This window comes from Oncorhynchus gorbuscha, linkage group LG16, assembly GCF_021184085.1.
Source record: "Oncorhynchus gorbuscha isolate QuinsamMale2020 ecotype Even-year linkage group LG16, OgorEven_v1.0, whole genome shotgun sequence".
NCBI lineage: Eukaryota > Metazoa > Chordata > Actinopteri > Salmoniformes > Salmonidae > Oncorhynchus > Oncorhynchus gorbuscha.
Genome location: NC_060188.1, coordinates 57,844,189 through 57,865,844, shown reverse-complemented (window position 1 = coordinate 57,865,844; position 21,656 = coordinate 57,844,189). Strand labels below are relative to the sequence as shown.

At 42.6% G+C, this 21,656-nt stretch overlaps 1 protein-coding gene across 1 annotated transcript in view; it reads left to right on the top strand.

Moving 5' to 3' along the window:
- The first annotated feature begins 13,011 nt into the window (after positions 1–13,011).
- hlcs (holocarboxylase synthetase (biotin-(proprionyl-CoA-carboxylase (ATP-hydrolysing)) ligase)) overlaps positions 13,012–21,656 on the top strand; it is a 42,486-nt gene continuing 33,841 nt past the window's right edge. The window contains exons 1-5 of the mRNA XM_046305490.1: positions 13,012–13,150; positions 13,478–13,624; positions 18,857–19,019; positions 19,358–20,412; positions 20,631–20,813. Coding sequence (XP_046161446.1) covers positions 13,136–13,150; positions 13,478–13,624; positions 18,857–19,019; positions 19,358–20,412; positions 20,631–20,813 — 1,563 coding nt within the window. The 5' untranslated portion in view covers positions 13,012–13,135. The remainder of the gene's footprint in view (positions 13,151–13,477; positions 13,625–18,856; positions 19,020–19,357; positions 20,413–20,630; positions 20,814–21,656) is intronic.

The window sequence follows — 21,656 nt, the reverse complement described above, 5'->3', positions numbered from 1 at the left end:
GTCTATAGTCCATTCAACGCCTGCCAAAGGTGTTGAATGGGAAGTACAGCACAAATGTAAATTCTATATGCAAATGTTTCAATATGCTGCTGAGCTGAGGGTAGACAACCAATTTACCTCTATTTGCTGCATATTTTGTTTTGTTTATTTAGTATTTTAACATTGTTTATTATAATTCAACACTGTTGATCAATTGTATTAATCCTGCAACATACCTGTACGTTATAATTGTCCACCATCCACTGTGTTGAGCCAGTGGTCTTATTTGAAGGCTCAGGGCAAGCAGAGGGCAGTTTTGTCACCATAACTGGCATCTCTCCTCACCGTGGGAATTTGCAGGTTTTAGATGCACCTTTTCCATCACCTGTGACAGGACAAAGATCTGACTTGTATATGAACCCTGGGAGGTGAGGTGACCTGACCACAGCAGCTCGCACATCATTTGCACATCATTTGCTCTTCAACCTCTTGTGATAATCTGTCATCACAGCCCCTCGACTAACTAATGAAAATGCAGATAGAAAATGTTGTGTAATGGAACATGTAAAATTAGTGGTGCTGTGTGGAATGAGATTAATTTGTCTTATGACTATTAGTATTAATCAGTCAAAAATATGAGATCAACAACTTCTCGATTTTATAATGCTTAAGCCTTTGGGTGATGTAAATCATGCATAGTGCCTGTGCTTCTACAGTATAATGTGCTCTTCTCAGTTGGGGTGAGGTCAGTAGGTTTATGACCTCCTGAACTTGTCAGACTGCAAGTGAAATGGCCACAGCACTATCTTCACCTCTTCAGGATTTCGCTGAGACTCCTCAATCAGTCTGCTGCCCACCTCAGTGACCTAGCCACCCACTGGGGACTGACAACCCCCTGTCCCCATCCCCTCTCCCCTAGCCTGTCCCAGCCAACCCACCAGACGGGTCAGCCGGCCACCTCAGCCAGGCTGCACAGATAAACCATCATAAACAAACAAGAGGTTGGGATCAGATGGCTGGCCAGTGTTTAACCTCTGGAGGACCACCAGATCCTTCTGCCCTGTTCGTAAAGCCAAGCTAGACCTGATGATGGAGAGCCCTGGAACTATACCGTTCCCTGTGTGTGTTTGGGGGGGGTCATGGATTAGGAGTAACTAGTTACATGTAATCTGACTACAAAACAATTACTGCGATCAGTTACATTACTATCAAAAAATATTGTAATCAGCTTACTGATTACTTTTAAATTCAGAAAGGATGTTTGCAAAAAAATATGACACCTTTCTGTTTTCTTAATGAAATTTAATTCAGCATTAAAAAAAGCCGCAAGTTTAAATTTGTTCCAGCTGAGCGAGTCTGACCGCAAGTCAGAGACCACTATGATGACACACCAAATGGTTGGATGGATCCTTTTTGTCTTATTCTAATGCCTTTCGGAAAGTAATCCAAAAAATAACTGAAAGTAATCAGATGACATTATTGAGTTTGGGTAATCAATGTGATTACAATTTTGGACAGGTAACTAGTAACTAACGGATTACATGTAGAAAATAACCTACCCAACCCTAGAGGGAAGGGATGGTGCCGGTTGTTTGAGGGCTAAACTTGCCCCCAGGCTCAACCTCAGCCCAGGCTTTGATCACTGGACCCAGTTTCATTAGGAGGGATTAGGAAGTGACCGATTCAACTTATTTCCAATGGTTTTCCAGCTGTTTTCTGATCTCTCTGAGTTCCAGGGAAATATTCAATGGTGGACCATAATGTTTAGAAGATCCCATATAAGATCTCAACTTTGGTCACCTTAAATGGATGAGGTTTGGGGTGCTTATACTCTTTTTCTACCATTGAAATTCACAATATGATTCATGAGAGAGATGTTCTTTTATATGTACTGAAAGAGTCAGTTGGTTTGCACTGACTTACAGTATGCCTGACCTTCATGATCTATTTTCCTTTTACTTGTCAGGGTTCATTGGGTCTGTCTCTTCCCCTTGCAGCATGAGCTTGTACTGGCGTGTCCTAGTGGTTAGCACAGCCTCCTATGACCTCCAACCCTACATTTTGATAGGTTCATGCCATCTTATTCTATTTTCCCTTGTTTTGTATGCACTGTACTGTCACTTTTAAGCATTTTAGAGTATTGGTCAGCCAATATCAAATCATTTATATTCACTGTTGTTTTTGCTTAGGAGTAGGTTACTTACTAGTTTACTCCCAAATAGGAGTAATGTGGATAGCAAATACCTCAATGAACATGTGAATTGATCCTGAACAAAAGTATAAATCCACATCCACAAGAAGGGTAGATTATGATTTTGAAATAAATGTTTATTACTTAACTAAAATGATATAAAATGAAATACTTTTACATTTCACTTGGCATCCATACCAACATATTCACTCACTAGCTAAGCCCATAACAGTAATATTCAATTATATGCACATACATTATTTACATTTCAACCAACAAACCATCTACACAGTAACTCATACGTCCAGTAATGTATTACACACACTTTGTCATACACACATAAAAAATTATTATAAATACAAAACATAGAAAGCATTGAAAATGTTTCACTACAAACAAAAAGAAGGGACCAGCACGAAGCCAACTTGAGTTTGCGTGACAAGGTCCTGAGAACATAGGACGTTGTCAAGGAAAATGGCCATATCCAGTTTAAAGGTGTGTTGACGCTGAACTGGTGTAAACAGAATCACCTCAGTGAGGCCACATGCAGCCAGTGACCTGGCCCTTCCCGGCTTTCTGTGGCTGTCTCAGGTGAACACCTTGGGTCCTACTGGACACTCACCATGGAAGTAACGTGTCTCCTGTGACCTGCTGCACTGTCCGTCTCCCTTGTCTAATCACACCTGCTTGTTTCCAAAACAGTAAAGACTTAGCTACCTCTCTGAATTCTCTCTGAGTGGATGGGACCTGTGATCCAAACTGTGTGAATGAACCTCCAGCTCTTCCTCCATATCTTCATCATCCTCAGAGCTGGAGTCATCGTTGTAGAAGTGGAGAGTGGCTTGGACAGGGAAACTGTCCAAGACCTTCTTCCCCAAATGAGACACATATTCCTCAGTCCTGGACTTGGGCATGTAGAGCCTACGGATCAGATTACTGTATTAAGTATTTAAAAATACATCTGTGTTTTACTATTCAAAGAAATTAGCATATCGGTATACAAAAATGGTCTTCATGAAAGTGATAACATCAAATCATAAAATGTATTCACAACACAGGTCTTTTCCCCAAATTAGTCTAAATGTAGTAACAATTCCAATATACTATCTTCTCTCAACTGCTAACAGTCTACATACCTGACAGGGTGCTGGAATCCATGGGCACCTTTGGACATCTGTCTGGTTCTTGATGACACATTCCCTTGGACAAACTAAACAGGACAAGTAGGCATGTTCATTTTCAACTTAAATTAATAAGCCTATACAATACCAAATACAGCATTTCTAAGGACCTGTGTCAGTAAAGTATTGAATAATCTTGTTAACTAGGTTACAGGTTTCTTGTGATGATAGGTTGGATCAAATTGAATTACTTCATAATCTAATAGTAGGCCTAAAGTAATTGCATAATGTCCTTACTTTTTCTAGACATCCAGTTTCTCTATGACAGGGAATCCATGGTCTCCATATCACTGGAAAACTGCAAAAGTAGAAATTTGTTTATTGAACTGGTTTTTATTTCCATATTCCAAACTAAATATAACATTCATACCTTAGGAGTGGCTCTTCAGACTCCCTGTATCTTCCCATGCATCTCATTAATTGGTCTTTCACTGCGAGCAACGGCAACTGCATATCCTGACCAAGAGGGAGCATCTTCTGTCTTCGACTGACTCACTACCTGCAAACTCCTAGACTGAGGGACACGGTCAGGTATGCTGTTTATCAAGGCTTTCCCATCTTGACTGTTCACTTGAATAAACAAAAGTGGATTTGGGTGGGGGGAGTCTTTGAGATCTGTCTTCGGCTGTCAAATTGCAGGTCCCCTTCCTCCACTGAATTGAAGCTTTTCAAAGATGGATCATGAAAAGTTAGTTATTCAGATAAACAATATTTTTTGTTATCTTTTTCATGTTGTTATGGAACTTTAAGGCCCTGGCTGTCCTTCCACTTATTTTATAGACCTATCCTATAGTTCTTGGTAAGTTTACTGGTAATATGCATTTGTACTGGGTACATTTAGATTAAATGGAATATAATTAGTTTAATTCTCATTTAAGGAAGAAACTGTATAAGAATTTGCATAACATTTGGTGAGTTAAGGGATATGCAAATAGCCTCTCACATTATGTTCTCCTAATAGATATTGAAGTTTTTCTTTCCCTGAGTGTTTCAAATTCTTTCTCTCACATGGCCTCGGCCTCGCACAGTGAAAGTTTGTGCTGCAGTCTGCACCAATGACTGTATATACAGTATGTCTGCACTAGTGATGGGTGGGTTAACTCATAACCCGTAGTCCCCGATGTGACGACCCTCCCACTCTGTCTGCCGTATTCTGTCTTTGTTCTTGTTTCCTTATTAGGATGCCGGTGGGCGGAGTTGAGAGGGTCGTCAGCTACTTGGGAAACACCTGGGCCAGGTGTCTCCCAGGATAAATAGACCTCTTCCACATTCATGGAAGAGACTCTCTCCATGCAGACACCTTTTGTAGATTCTGTTGTGGTTCTTGGTGGCCTTTTGTTTGTTTGCTTTGGCACCTTTCATCACCCTGCATTATCACATTCATGCATGCAAAACACTCACTTACACTACTGATTACTGATTACACACACCATTGTATATTATACTTAGTTGCTTTAGTTAATAAATACATATTTTGCTACTCCTTATCTCCACATTGTCTCCCTTTGTTACGGCTTTGAGCCGGTTCGTGACAAGTGGGGGCTCATCCGGGATCTTTGAACTATTGGTTTGGGAGACCGTGGAGGTACGTGTTTGGTTTGAATATGGTGTTTGAGTGTGATCGGCCCAGTATTGGTTGCCTTTGTTGTTTGGTTTGTGTGCTGCGTTGGAAAGAGTATAATGGTTAGTTTCCAGGCCTTGCCTAGCCAGGAAACTCTTGTTCTACTCTCTGTTGGGAAGTCAGTCTGAGGAAGTGAGTAAATCGGCTGTGTACCTCGGTAGGAGATTTGGGTAGGGTAGTGGAACTTGCTACCCGGAGCTATAGCCTTTTTCCCCTGATAGGCTTAGCGACGTGTTTCAATTTTGGACATGTTGGGCATGGTTAAATGTTTGTTATTTTTGTTTGGTGTCTGTGGACTGAGCAGTCGTCTCGGGGGCACGTCCTTGGCTTGGTAGAATTTGCCAGCATGCTGGGGAGTTCTATTTCCTTGCCAGCGGGCTACAGTGCGTAAATACCCACCGCAAATCTGCACGAAGACTAGGGTTGAGTTATTGTAGGTTTTGGGGAAGCTCCGTATCTCATCTCTCTTCTGTAGTGCTCAGGGCGATTGTCATTTCTCTGGTTGTGGTCTGATGTGCTCAGCAGAGGGGTTGAGCAAGAATATTTACTTATGACTATGGTGTCTCATGTATACAAGTTCATTTGCTTTCCATCAGAGGACCTGTTAGAATTATGTACTTAAGAACAGCTGTGGAAGATCGCTGAACACTACAAGCTTAAATGATTGAAATTAGTGAAATTCTGTTTCGTTGGAAGTGACTATGAATCGTTGGAAGTGACTATGAATCGTTGGAAGTGACTATGAATCGTTGGAAGTGACTATGAATCGTTGGAAGTGACTATGAATCGTTGGAAGTGACTATGAATCGTTGGAAGTGACTGGACCCTGATGTTCTTTTCGTTGGAGTTTGTAGCTGTTGGTCTTTTGTGCCATGTTCCTGAATGTTTACATGACTGACCATTGTTTCGGGTTGTCATGTTCTATCTTTCCTGTCTGTTCCCTCCTGGTCTTGTATTCTTCTTTCCTCTTAAATATTGCTTCCTATGCGCAAAGGTTGCTGAGGTCTGGGGAGGAGGAGGTTGGATGGGGCAGGTGGAGGTGTGAACACATAACCCCTCACCAATTTGGGACGCGAGAGGCCTGTGTCAATTTGGGACGCGGGAGGCCTGTGTCAATTTGGGACGCGGGAGGCCTGTGTCAATTTGGGACGCGGGAGGCCTGTGTCAATTTGGGACGCGGGAGGCCTGTGTCAATTTGGGACGCGGGAGGCCTGTGTCAATTTGGGACGCGGGAGGCCTGTGTCAATTTGGGACGCGGGAGGCCTGTGTCAATTTGGGACGCGGGAGGCCTGTGTCAATTTGGGACGCGGGAGGCCTGTGTCAATTTGGGACGCGGGAGGCTGGTATGTTGTTCCGGGGTCCTTGTTGGTCCCCGGTTTTATGGGGGGGAATGTGACGACCCTCCCACTCTGTCTGCTGTATTCTGTCTTTGTTCTTGTTTCCTTATTAGGATGCCGGTGGGCGGAGTTGAGAGGGTCGTCAGCTACTTGGGAAACACCTGGGCCAGGTGTCTCCCAGGATAAATAGACCTCTTCCACATTCATGGAAGAGACTCTCTCCATGCAGACACCTTTTGTAGATTCTGTTGTGGTTCTTGGTGGCCTTTTGTTTGTTTGCTTTGGCACCTTTCATCACCCTGCATTATCACATTCATGCATGCAAAACACTCACTTACACTACTGATTACTGATTACACACACCATTGTATATTATACTTAGTTGCTTTAGTTAATAAATACATATTTTGCTACTCCTTATCTCCACGTTGTCTCCCTTTGTTACGGGCTTTGAGCCGGTTCGTGACACCGAGGTTACAGTGCCTTGCGAAAGTATTCGGCCCCCTTGAACTTTGCGACCTTTTGCCACATTTCAGGCTTCAAACATAAAGATATAAAACGGTATTTTTTTGTGAAGAATCAACAAGTGGGACACAATCATGAAGTAGAACGACATTTATTGGATATTTCAAACTTTAACAAATCAAAAACTGAAAAATTGGGCGTACAAAATTATTCAGCCCCTTTACTTTCAGTGCAGCAAACTCTCTCCAGAAGTTCAGTGAGGATCTCTGAATGATCCAATGTTGACCTAAATGACTAATGATGACAAATACAATCCACCTGTCTGTAATCAAGTCTCCGTATAAATGCACCTGCACTGTGATAGTCTCAGAGGTCCGTTAAAAGCGCAGAGAGCATCATGAAGAACAAGGAACACACCAGGCAGGTCCGAGATACTGTTGTGAAGAAGTTTAAAGCCGGATTTGGATACAAAAAGATTTCCCAAGCTTTAAACATCCCAAGGAGCACTGTGCAAGCGATAATATTGAAATGGAAGGAGTATCAGACCACTGCAAATCTACCAAGACCTGGCCGTCCCTCTAAACTTTCAGCTCATACAAGGAGAAGACTGATCAGAGATGCAGCCAAGAGGCCCATGATCACTCTGGATGAACTGCAGAGATCTACAGCTGAGGTGGGAGACTCTGTCCATAGGACAACAATCAGTCGTATATTGCACAAATCTGGCCTTTATGGAAGTGTGGCAAGAAGAAAGCCATTTCTTAACGATATCCATAAAAAGTGTTGTTTAAAGTTTGCCACAAGCCACCTGGGAGACAGGGAAGATGGTTAAAATTGATGGGAAGATGGATGGAGCCAAATACAGGACCATTCTGGAAGAAAACCTGATGGAGTCTGCAAAAGACCTGAGACTGGGACGGAGATTTGTCTTCCAACAAGACAATGATCCAAAACATAAAGCAAAATCTTCAATGGAATGGTTCAAAAATAAACATATCCAGGTGTTAGAATGGCCAAGTCAAAGTCCAGACCTGAATCCAATCGAGAATTTGTGGAAAGAACTGAAAACTGCTGTTCACAAATGCTCTCATTCCAACCTCACTGAGCTCGAGCTGTTTTGCAAGGAATGTGCTCTCAATGTGCAAAACTGATAGAGACATACCCCAAGCGACTTACAGCTGTAATCACAGCAAAAGGTGACGCTACAAAGTATTAACTTAAGGGGGCTGAATAATTTTGCATGCCCAATTTTTCAGTTTTTGATATGTTAAAAAAGTTTGAAATATCCAATAAATGTCGTTCCACTTCATGATTGTGTCCCACTTGTTGTTGATTCTTCACAAAAAAATACAGTTTTATATCTTTATGTTTGAAGCCTGAAATGTGGCAAAAGGTCGCAAAGTTCAAGGGGGCCGAATACTTTCGCAAGGCACTGTATATCCGCTGGGCGCGTGGGTTTTAAGGTCATGATATATTGTGTGGATGAAGGGCAGGTGGATGGCAGGCGGGCTGAATAAAGAGAATGCCTTTAAAAATCCATAAAAATATAATTATTGTGCAATTTATATCTATAGGCTACATTTTTTCCTTTCATTATTTTAGGCTCTCTGGCAATAGTGGGTAAGCCTAAACTTTAGGGCCTAACTTTATGTGTGCCAAATAGCCTACAGTCAATCACCAAACGCTTTTGAGAACAGGCAGAAAAAGTAAATCCACTAATGCAAGAAGGACAATGTCTTGGTTTATCTCAATAAGAGAAAAGCTGCGATATGTTGACTTGAAAATAAAGACAAGGGACGGCCAGAAAAGTAATGTTTGGGAAAGTTTTGGTGAAGTGGTAAAATAGGATGATAGCAGTGTGTGCAATGTTGTGATATGAGGCACTATACAAAGTTGACAGTCACAAGACTGGACTTCAAATAGGCTTATGGAACATCAAGGGAACTACAGTTCAGATGGGTTCAATGGAAACTGAAATCTGGACACTGACTGAAGGTCTATAACCTCACACGGCCTTAATATTAACTCCTGCAGAATTAAGCATTTTTTTGCAGTAAATTTATCCAGATGTAGGCTAAATTTTGACTCGGGAAGAGGAGTGGAGAAAGATGTCTTTCTTTCAGCATCTTGAGAGAATGGGAATGCACAGTTAGATACAGTCTGTAGAGGCGCTATCAGTATCATAAAATAAGTATTTAAACCACATAAAATAGGCTATGCATCCAAGCTGAACTGAAATCTTATCAAACAATATTTATTTTAAGGCAAGTCAGTTAACAACAAATTATTTTTACAATGGCGGCCTACCAAAAGGCCACCTGCGGAGACGGGGGCTGGGATTAAAAATACAATTATAGGACAGAACATACATCACGACAAGAGACACCACAACCCTACATAAAGAGAGAGACCTAAGACAACATAGCATGGCGGCAAGACAACATGACAACATGGTACAGTAGCAACATATAGCAGCAGCACAAAACATGTTACAAACATTGGGCACAGGCAGCACAAAATGTTGGGTCGTTTTCACAGCTTTTTATTTCTTTACAACAAGTCAAACTGATGTCATTTGGACATTTTGATCAGAAAATCTTTCCAGTTTTTGATTGCATTTTCTCCTCGGTACGTAAACGTCTTTGCTCCACAAAAGCAGAGATTACAGAAAACCTTACCGATGTCAAGCATTCATTCTATTGATTTATAACATTCTGGTGAGTAAGGGTTTATTTAGTCTTCTAGGAAAACATACGGACTAGGCTAATGACAGAAGATAAGCTACATGTATTTGCACTGAACAAAAATATAAAACGCAACATGTAAAATGTTGGTCCCTATTATCACAAAAGTCTTCTCAAATTTTCTGCACAATTTTGTTTACATACCAGTTAGTGAGCATTTTGCCTTTACCAAGACTATCCATCTGCCTGACAGGTGTGTCATATCAAGAAGCTGATTAAAAAGCATGATCATTACAGAGGTGCACCTTGTGCGGGGGACAATAAAAGGACACTATAAAATGTGTAGTTTTGTCACACCACACCATGCCACAGATATCTCATGTTGAGGGAGCATGCAATTGGCATGCTGACTGAAGGAATGTCCACCAGAACTGTTGTCTTAGAATTTAAATGTGAATATTTTTACCATAATCCACCTCCAACATAATTTTAGAGAATTTCACAGTACGTCTGTCACAGTTTAGTGTGAACCCCTTTTCTCGCCACCCAACACAGGATTTCGTGTTTTCCAGCACACAACCAAGTTTTATTTTAAATTTATGGGTTAACATGGATCGGACCCCGTTTCCCCACCTCCCACAGCAGACTGCACGATTTCCCGGACTGTGTCGAGACAATAAGGCCTCCCCTCAGGTAGGTTACCCTCCCCCTGACTCTCTCAGGTATATCGGCCATGCAAAAGATCAGCTGCACACGGAATTATTTTGATATGTCACTGCAAATCTCACACCACTGAAGTATTATATGGCACTGCAACATGATAGTTATTCTAAGGGAAGGCACTGCAAACAATATGGTGAAAGGCACTACAATCCCACTCTGGAGCTGTACACAATATGGGACCCACCCTTGGCCCTGCTCTAATCTGCCAACCCCTCTAACGAACGTTCTACTATAGGACAAAATAGGGAGGACAGACAAGACAACAGGGTGGGGATAGGTTCTCGATTTCTAGGGCCCGACGAGAAGAATAGTCCTACAAAATAAACCTCTGTATGGTGATATCCAGATCCGCACAGCTCCCTGTCCTGGAACGCGCCCGGTCTGACACGGAACCCAAACCGGCTGCGCACGTGCGCCATCACGCATACATTTATTTTGGCCCACCACACCAAATGCGATAACGACACGCAGATTAAAATATCAAAACAAACGCTGAACCAATTACATTATTTTGGGGACAGGCCAAAAAGCATTAAACATTTATGGCAATTTAGCTAGCTAGCTTACACTTGCTAACTAAGTTGTCCTATTTGGCTAGCTTGCATTTGCTAGCTAATTTGTCCTGGGATATAAACATTGAGTTGTTATTTTACCTGAAATGCACAAGGTCCTCTACTCTGACAATTAATCCACACATAAAACCATCAAACGAATCGTCTAGTCATCACTCTTCCTAGGCTTTTTCTTCTCTTGACTTTATATTGTGATTGGCAACTTTCATAAATTAGGTGCATTACCCCCACTGATCTAGTTCGTCTTTCAGTCATCTACGTGGGTATAACCAATGAGGAGATGGCACGTGGGTACCTGCTTCTATAAACCAATGAGGAGATGGGAGAGGCAGGACTTGCAGCGCGATCTGCGTCAGAAATAGAACTGACTTCTATTTTAGCCCTTGGCAACGCAGACGCTCATTGGCGCATGCGAGCAGTGTGAGTGCAATTATTGAATAATATTTAGATTTCTACATCTACTTATGCAACGCTTGCACATGCGATGCGACCGGTGAAGTCAGCCTGTAAGGGGAACACAGAAAGAATCACACCCCTTACTTAGAGGAGCTAAAGCTCCTAGATGTGTGTTGTTCCAATGCCTCTCTTGGACCTCTGCTCTTGGATCACCATTTTAGCTCCAGTTCGTCGTCAGCACAGCCACCCGCTTCCTCACTCTAATTCGCCAGTAAGAATTTGCATTCCGCAGACACTGGTCCATTGCGATCACTGCAAACACCCAAACAGACTAGACATGGAAACTTGCATAGGGGACCAGTCCCCACGGAGAGACATTCTCCGCTAAATTTCCAGGCCTGAATACTTCTACGATATCATGGCAGTCTGCAAAAAATCGTTTAAGTGAATGCCGGGATCTACTGTGCTGGAATGTACGATCAATCATGATTTGCCCAATTCTGTACTACCATGAAAATAAAATTAAAAACTAAATATATATCTAACTTCTACCACACCAAAAACTACTTCTACTATGGTATATTTACGATCGCACAATTTAATATGCTTTCCGCCACCTAATGTGCAGGTTGGAATAAAATACAAAAAAATACAAATAAACTACTTTTCTGTTAAAAAAATAAATAAAACAGATTTGACACAGGCTCAAGGGGAGCCTGAAAGGTCAGGTCTTTCAGGGCCCTTGCAGGTCTTCAAATGTAAAATCCTTAAGTCACAAAAACCTTTCTGCCGCCGCCACAATAATGTCCAGTTTCTTAGATTTCTTTGAGACGTGCCGTACAGTTTAACTATAGCAATGAACTCCACAAAATCCACCTTTTTAACACTAACATATGTTCCCTAGCATCACATGTTTTCTCAATTATTTTAATCGCATCCGCATTATTTTAATTGAACCTTTATTTAAGGTCTTAATACTTAAGTAATTGTAATATTTCAGTTGTATTTTTTTTATACATTTGCAAACAAAAATCTAAAATCATGTAGATTGATGAGGGCAAACAATTATTTTATGCATTTTAGAATAAGGCTGTAACATAACAAAATTTGGAAAAGGTCAAGGGGTCTGAATATTTTCCAAATGCACTGTATCTGTGACCAACATATGCATATCTGTATTCTCAGTCATGTAATCCATAGAGTAAGGCCTAATGAATTCGTTCTCATGTGGTTGGAGTAATAACAAGCTCATATACTTAAAACATTGGTTTGAATCTAGGATATGCTTTTAATTTGAGAGAAAATGAATAACTAAAGAAGATGTGTTCACTTCTCAAACCCCAGAACCCCAGGCTGGTCTGTTTAGTCTGTTTGCAAGTCTTGTTCTCGGAAATCTCGCGAGGTTGTGCCTCTGGGTTTAGAAACTGTGCCACTCGCCTGCACAGACTGCGAGCATGCGTAATGACGATTTGTAATGGGAAGAGCCATTCTGTCAACAACAGGGAAGCCACGGTCGGGTCAAATCTGAGCAGAGAGGCCATACCATATGGGCTCAAAAACGGCTTTCCAAATGTAAAGAAAATGCTAATAACGTTGTGCTACGTCTACCTTTGGGTGCGCTTTCAAAAGTGCTACACAGTGGTAATTCGGAGCACCCTGCACAAATTGTGCGGGGGGAGCAAAACCAATGCAAGTAACGTTAGCTTCACATTCTGTGCCTTGAATCCGCTGAGGAAGCCTCGACTTCAGAAAGGACAACCAACCTGCCTGCAAAGTGTCAATAAACAGCTCAGTCCACCTCTGCCCGAGGAGGACGTTTTTCTCAAGTTGGGCGACAAGGCTATTTACATAACCGAACCTCAGGTGACACGTTTGTTTGATCTAGCTAGCTAGCTAGTATGTTAGCTACCATCCGAGGCCTTCACTTGTCAAAAAACATAAGCTACTCCGCTATCAATGAATGGGCAAGATCAGCTTGCCAGCTAAATGACAGGCGTGAAGGTAACGTTACGCATTCTGCTGCTCAGTTCCATTCAGAGCACGAAATGTGAAATAGGCCTCCTCCGTTATTAGCTATCAGTTTATGCATGCTCTGAGGTGAATAGCTAATCCGTCAAAAAACAGTCAATTTTGATGTGAATTTGTTATATATTTTTGGTGCACATTAACTTACATGATATGTTAGTTATTTGACAAAGTTTCGTATATGTAGTCTTACTAATGTCTAACGATCATTCTAACTTTCTAAAACATGCTTTAATATCTATCCATACCATCAGTGTCCATACTGTAGATCAGTGTATATGTTGTCTGTATTATTGTTCCTAGGCATGTGAGGACCTCAGCAAGTGGACTCTTTTGTGGGGGTCCTCTCTGAGTTGTGGCCCACGGATAGAGAACATTTCTTTCATCATAGAGGCTACATCAGGACAAAGAGTGGGCAGCCAGGCTCATCACACTACAGAAAATAAAAAAGTATGGATCACAAGTATATTTATCGAGAAGCAAAGAAACTGTCAGTTTTGTAGACTGTCAAGCATTTACAGTGGCTTGCGAAAGTATTCACCCACTTCGCATTTTTCCTATTTTGTTGCCTTACAACCTGGAATAAAATTTTTAAAAATGGGGGGTTATCATTTGATTTGCACAACATGCCTACCACTTTGAAGATGCAACATATCTTGTGAAATAAGACAAGAAAACAAACATGACTTGAGTGCGCATAACTATCCCCCAAAACTTTGTACAGCCCCCCTTTGCAGAAATTACAGCTGCAAGCATCTTGGGGTATGTCTCAATAAGCTTGGCACATCTAGCCACTGGGATTTTTGCCCATTCTTCAAGGCAAAACTGCTCCAGCTCCTTCAAGTTGGATGGGTTCGCTGGTGTACAGCAATCTTTAAGTCATACCACAGATTCTCAATTGTATTGAGGTCTGGGCTTTGACTAGGCCACTCAAAGACATTTAAAGGCTTTTCCTTATACCACTCAAGTGTTGCTTTAGCAATATGCTTAGGGTCATTGTCCTGTTGGAAGGTGAACCTCTGTACCGGTCTCAAACCTCTGGAAGACAAACAGGTTTCCCTCAAGAATTTGACATCCCCACAACATGATGCTGCCACCACCATGCTTCACTCTGGGGATGGTGTTCTTGGGGTGAGGAGGTGTTGGGTTTGCGCCAGACAACGTATTCCTTGATGGCCAAAAAGCTCGGTTTTAGTGTCGTCTGACCAGAGTACCTTCTTCCATATGTTTGGGGAGTCTCCCACATGCCTTTTGGCGAACACCAAACGTGTTTTCTTTAAGGAATGGCTTTTTCTGGCCACTCTTCCATAAAGCCCAGCTCTGTGGAGTGTACGGCTTAAAGTGGTCCTTTAGACAGATACTCCAATCTCCGCTGTGGAGCTTTGCAACTCCTTCAGGGTCATCTTCAGTCTCTTTGTTGCCTCTGATTAATGTCATCCTTGCCTTGTCTGTGAGTTTGGTGGGGGGCCCTCTTGGCAGGTTTGTCGTGGTGCCATTTTCTTTCCATTTTTTAAATAAGGGATTTAATGGTGCTCCATGGGATGTTCAAAGTTTTGAATATTTCTTGACCTGTTTGGAGAGCTCCTTGGTCATGGTGTTGCAGACTCTGGAGCCTTTCAGAACAGGTGTATATCTACTCAGATCATGTGACAGATCATGTGACAATTAGATTGCACACAGGTGGACTTTATTTAACTAATTATGTGACTTCTGAAGTTAATTGGTTGCACCAGATCTTATTTAGGGGCTTCATAGCAAAGGCAAAGGGTGTGTACATATGCGCACACCACTTTTCCGCTTGTTATTTTTTTAAACAATTTCACTTCACCAATTTGGACTATTTTGTTTATGTTCATTACATAAAATCCAAATAAAAATCCATTTAAATTACAGGTTGTAATGCAACAAAATAGGAAAAATGCCAAGTTGGATGAATACATTTGCAAGGCACTGTATGTGACAACTAACACTGAACAAAAATATAAATGCAACAAGTAAAAATGTAATGGGTGGGGATAGGTCACAGATACCTTAAAGGTAGTGGCGTGGATCAGAAAGCCAGTCAGTATCTGGTGTGAACACCATTTGTTTTCCCTCATGCAGTGTGACACATCTCTTTGGCATATAGTTGATTAGATGGTGGATTGTGGCCTGTGGAATGTTGTATCACTCCTCTTCAACGGCTGTGCAAAGTTTCTGGATATTGGCCTGGAACTGGAACACACTCGTACACGTTGATCCAAAGCATCCCAGACATGCACAATGGTTGACATGTCTGGTGAGTATATAGGCCATGGAAGAACTGAGACATTTTCAGCTTCCAGGAATTGTGTACAGATCTTTGCGGCATGGGGCCGTGCAGTATCATTAGAGGTCGACCGATTATGATTTTCCGATACCGATGCAGATTATTGGAGGGCCAAAAAAAGACTATGCTGATTAATCAGGCCATTTTTAAAATAAAATAAAAATGTTTTTACATTGTAATAATGACAATTACAACAATACTGAATGAACACTTATTTTAACTTAATATAATACATAAATAAAATCAATTTAGCCTCAAATAAATAATGAAACATGTCCAATTTGGTTTAAATAATGCACAAACAAAGTGTTGGAGAAGAAAGTAAAAGTGCAATATGTGCCATGTAAGAAAGCTAACGCTTAAGTTCCTTGCTCAGAACATGAGAACATATGAAAGCTGGTGGTTCCTTTTAACATGAGTCTTCAATATTCCCAGGTAAGAAGTTTTAGGTTGTAATTATTATAGGAATTATAGGCCTATTTCTCTCTATATGATTTGTATTTCATATACCTTTGACTATTGTATGTTCTTATAGTCACTTTAGTATTGCCAGTGTAACAGTATAGCTTCCATCCCTCTCCTCGCCGCTACCTGGGCTTGAACCAGGAACACATTGACAACAGCCACCCTCGAAGCAGCGTTACCCATGCAGAGCAAGGGGAACAACCACTCCAAATCTCAGAGCGAGTGACGTTTGAAACGCTATTAGTGCGCACCCCGCTAATTAGCTAGCCATTTCACATCGGTTACACCAGCCTAATCTCGAGAGTTGATAGGCTTGAAATTATAAACAGCGCAATGCTTGAAGCATTGCGAAGAGCTGCTGGCAAAACGCACAAAAGTGCTGTTTGAATGAATTCTTACGAGCCTGCTGTTGCCTACCATCGCTCAGTCAGACTGTTCTATCAAATCATAGACTTAATTCTAACATAGTAACACACAGAAATACGAGCCTTAGGTCATTAATATGGTCGAATCTGGAAACTATAATTTTGAAAACAAAACGTTTATTCTTTCAGTGAAATACGGAACCGTTCTGTATTTTTTCTAACGGATGGCATCCCTAAGTCTAAATATTGCTGTTACATTGCAATACCTTCAATGTTATGTCATAATTACGTAAAATTCTGGCAAATTAGTTCGCAATGAGCCAGGCGGCTCAAACTGTTGCATATACCCTGACTCTGCGTGCAATGAACGCAAGAGAAGTGACACAATTTCACCTGGTTAATATTGCCTGCTAACATTTCTTTTAGCTCAATATGCAGGTTTAAAAATATATACTTCTGTGTATTTATTTTAAGAAGGGAATTGATGTTTATGGTTAGGTACACGTTGGAGCAACGACAGTCCTTTTTCGCGAATGTGCACCGCATCGATTATATGCAACGCAGGACACGCTAGATAAACTAGTAATATCTTCAACCATGTGTAGTTATAACTAGTGATTATGATTGATTGTTTTTTATAAGATAAGCTTAATGCTAGCTAGCAACTTACCTTGGCTTCTTACTGCATTCGCGTAACAGGCAGGCTCCTCGTGAGGAAGGTGGTTAGAGCGTTGGACTAGTTAACCGTAAGGTTGCAAGATTGAATCCCTGAGCTGACAAGGTAAAAAATCTGTTGTTCTGCCCCTGAACAAGGCAGTTAACCCACCGTTCCTAGGCCGTCATTGAAAATAAGAATGTGTTCTTACATTACATTTAAGTCATTTAGCAGACGCTCTTATCCAGAGCGACTTACAAATTCTTAACTGACTTGCCTCATTAAATAAAGTTGTAAAAAATCATTTTAAAAATAGGCAAAATCGGTGTCCAAAAATACAGATTTCCGATTGTTATGGAAACTTGAAATCGGCCCTAATTAATCGGCCGACCTCTAATTATCATGCTGAAACATGAGGTGATGGCGGTGGATGAAGGGCATGACAATGGGCCTCAGGATCTCATGGTATCTCTGCTTTCAAATTGCCATCAATAAAATGGGGCACTCTGTTCACAACGTTGACATCAGCAAGCGCTCGCCCACACGACTCCATACACGCTATCTGCCATCTGCCTCTTACAGTTGAAACTGTGATTCATCCATGAAGAGCACACTTCTATGCCAGTGGCCATCGAAGGATAGAATCTTCCCACTGAAGTCCGTGCCAACGCCGAACTGCAGTCAGGTCAAGACCCTGGTGTGGATGACCAGCACACAGAGGAGTTTCCCTGAGACGGTTTCTGACAGTTTGTGCAGAAATTCTTCAGTTGTGCTTATGGAAAATTTCTGGGATGTTTAATTTCATGAATCATGAGACCAACACTTTACATGTTGCATTCATGTTTTTGTTCACTGTAGCAAGTGAGGAATGTGCAGTCTAATGTTTTGCTGCTTGTTTCATAGCAAAGTTTGTAAATCATAGATGCAAATGATTTACTTCTGCCAGGTGAGTCTACTTTGCAGTTAACATTTTAATTGAGAAAGTTTTGGGGAAAGTATTTCAATCAACCCACAAGACGGTTATCACATCAACTTGGCTACACATAGAGTGAAAGACAAACGCATGCACCACACAGACAGACGGGCAATATTGCTGGAAATTAATTGGCAGATATTGTGTTTGGCTTTTAAGCCAGTGGTGCTTAACCAGGTGTGGCGGGATAATGTCACTGTTGCGTTGATTAGATAGTAGCTTGTGGTGTTGGATGCTTGTGAGATTTCTTTATGACAGTTTGCGGTGAAACACGTGAAAATTGCACATACTTTTAGAATTGTGTGGCGAGCTACTCATAGGTGGGCTATGAGCTACTGGTAGCTTGCGATCGACTGGTTGGAGACCCCTGCACTAGTCACTGTTGCCTAGGGTCGGGTTTTTGAGACTATGGTTGTATAGTTCGGGGGGGATGCTCTCTTTTGCTGACTGGACAGAGGATTTGAACCTTAGACAGGTCACTTTCTTTCCTTCTGAGTGTTTACTTCCGCTCCATTGTTCCTCACGTGTGGGTGGGACTGCACTGGGAAGTGAAACCCCACTGTGTTCGATTGGGCTGTTTTCCTTCAAAAGGCTCAAGGGAAGAGAAAGACTCTGGCCTTTTGGAAGTCATGCTTTAAAAAGCAGGTCTTTAATATGGAGGGTCAACTGACACTTGAGATGTCATGTTAAGATCCTGGAGCCAAAAGGTCCCTTTAAACACACACATTGTTATTTTACTCTCGGGCAGTAGGTAGATTTTGCTTAGTGCATTATCAGTATCTATGTTCTGTTGATTGTTGAACTAATCCCGATCCCAACTAATCTAGAAAACTAAGTCTGATATGATCCTCTTTTCCTTCCACCGTCCACTAACAGTTAAATCCTACTGACCTGTGTACTATGCTGTGTTGTCTAGGTGCTGAAGTGGTCAGACTACTGTCTCCCTCTGGCCTGTAGCCCATTGCATCCGTTCAGGGCCGTGGCTCAGGCCAGCGTTGACAACTTCAGCCGCCTTGGGGTGGCGTTTATGGAAGATCGCCTTCAGCTGGACAATGGACTAGTGCCTTCAAAGATAGTCTGTGAGTGTCATTGCAAAAATGTCAATGGTTTCTCATCTCGTGTGTGTATATGCAGTTTTATACCTATCCTCAACTTTATTGTAAACCTAGGATATTTAAAATAAAAATGTTAGTATTTTTAAGGCTATTTTTAAAAAGAGGCCATTTGTTTCCTAACAGCAGATAAGTTTCAGTTCTTGGCCAATGCCATCTCAGAACTTCACTTAGCTAGGCTATATCCAAACACACGATACAAATCAGTTTTCCAAGTCTATTGTGACATTTTTTCACATTGCTTAAAACTGAGAGAGGGACATATTTTGCAATTCAAATATTGCCCTTTGTACTAATTTCCCCAGCTGTCCTGCTCCGAGAATCTGCGTTCAAAGAACTTCTGGAGAAAGGAAAGTTGGAAAAGCACATCACTTCCCTCTCCCTCAAAAAACAGACTGAGATCATACTCTCTGAGCCTTCTCCCTGTGAGTGTGAGCTACTCTCAGTGAGAGGCGACCTCCAGCTAACACAAAATAGGAAGTGCAGCCTTCTCCAACCGCCAGAGATCCAGAGAGCTTTAGTGGAAAGACGAGGCTCCGAGCACCTACGAGGAGCCAGCCCTGGGGTGGACAGCGGGGACAACTCACTTGGCATCAACCACCAGCACATGGAGGGCCACGGCCGCCACCTCCACCTCTCCAGCTGCCACGAGTGCCTGGAGCTGGAGAACAGCACCATCCTCTCCGTCAAGTACGCCTCGGTCGACAACATCCCTGACCTTCCCGACGACTACGCCACGTGCACGGACAGCGGGGACGAGACTCTGGACGAGTTTGAGGAGGATGAGGCAGAGAGCTTTGTTGGTCAAAGCCGGCGGGTCAATGTTACCGGGAAGCCCCCCAACGTGCTGGTGTTCACGGGTGGCTGCCAGGAGAAGTTCCAGAGGGTGCGTTCGCTGCTGGGCGAGTGCATCGACATGGACAGCTACACGGTGTACCCTCTGAGGCCCCAGCAAGCCCTCAGTGAACCCTGGCTGGAGAGTGCCACCCTGCTAGTGCTGGCCTCAGACGAACCCCTTACCCCCCAGCTCCAGGCCCGTTTCCTTGCATACCTGGAGCAGGGTGGCAGGGTCCTGGGGCTCTCCTCAACCCTCTGCCCCACGGGGCTGGCCCTGGTGCCCAGGAAGAGCAGGAGGAGCCAGATCTGCAGGCTAAGCTTCACCAAGGCTGATACCACAGAGCTGGATCTAAGCGTGCTTGCCAGCGGGAGTGTGTTTGTCAGGGAGCTGCAGAGTGGTGGGGTCCCTGGAGAGACGGAAGTCTGGGGGGAGCTGAAGTGGGACGGAGATGGTGGAGACAAGGACATGGTCATCGTCAGGGTGACGCGTGGAGAGGACCGAGGGGAGGCTGTGCTGTGTCAGGTTTGCACTCCACTGTCTCGATCAGTCAAAGATGTAATTTCACATGTAAAGCACTAGATTTGTAAATAAAATGCTCTTTAAATGGAAAATACTGCTGCTGCTCATGTTAACTAACTTATTTAGCAATTAATATACAGTATTCATTCATTTATATGAATGTGCATTTTACAACCACTTAACCTTTCAGCTGACCTTTGCCCTCTCACCACTGACCTCAGGTGCACCTGGAGACGGCCCCCAACTCTGAAGATATTGTGTCGTCTCAGGGTTTTGACGAGCTGAAGATGAGCAATGCGCGGCGCTACGAGGTCCTGACGGAGATCATCACCTCCCTGGGCCTGAGCTGTGAGCAGAGTCAGGCCCCGCCCGCCAGCCCTGTCTACCTCCTCGCCACCTCTGAGGTACGTACCTGACTCCTCCCTTGCTACCTATCTGTTAAAGCTAAGGCCTCTCCCAGCCAGGGCCGCGTTCAGTATGCACAAGCTTTTTGGAATGTGCAGATATTTATTCAGAAATCTATTGTGTAGAACAGAGATGCTTCTGACAGAGTAAGGATTCACAAATGCTCTATTCATGGTATTTCTATCTTCATCGGTCAGTGTGTTGCATATAGTATAGTGTATGCACCTGACCAAACGTGACCTAGGCTTTCCCCCCCCCTACATTTGATCAGTAACAAATTCTATATTTCTACGTTGGCCTGTGGTGTGAACATGGCTGGCTAGCCTGCCCCACAATATCCAGACAATTGGGTATGGAAACCTTCAACTCTCTTGTCTATTAGAGTTCTCACATTACTCCTGTCCTCAAGTTTGATTAAAAAAATATCCTATTGCTTTAGCAATGTTAGCTCATCAGTCTCTCTAGATATGCCGTGTGGCTGACTGCTGATCAAAGGTCTGTTCTAGCTCTACTGTTTGTGTTCTTGTGGAGCCCTGCCCTCACTTATTTTGACTGGCCCTCTGGACACATAAACCTGCTCTAAGCCTGTTGCATATATTGGACATACATTTGCATGTATTAAGAATGAAAATGGTTTCCACATGTTCAGACCCGTCCGGGGAGTGTCTGGACTAGGGCTGCCACAATAAACATTTACCCAGGCAATTATGGTCTGGTGGGGGGGCAAGAAAAGGCCTGACATGGACACACGTCTCTCTCTCTCTCTCTCTCTCTCTCTCTCTCTCTCTCTCTCTCTCTCTCACACACACACACACACACACACACACACACACACACACACA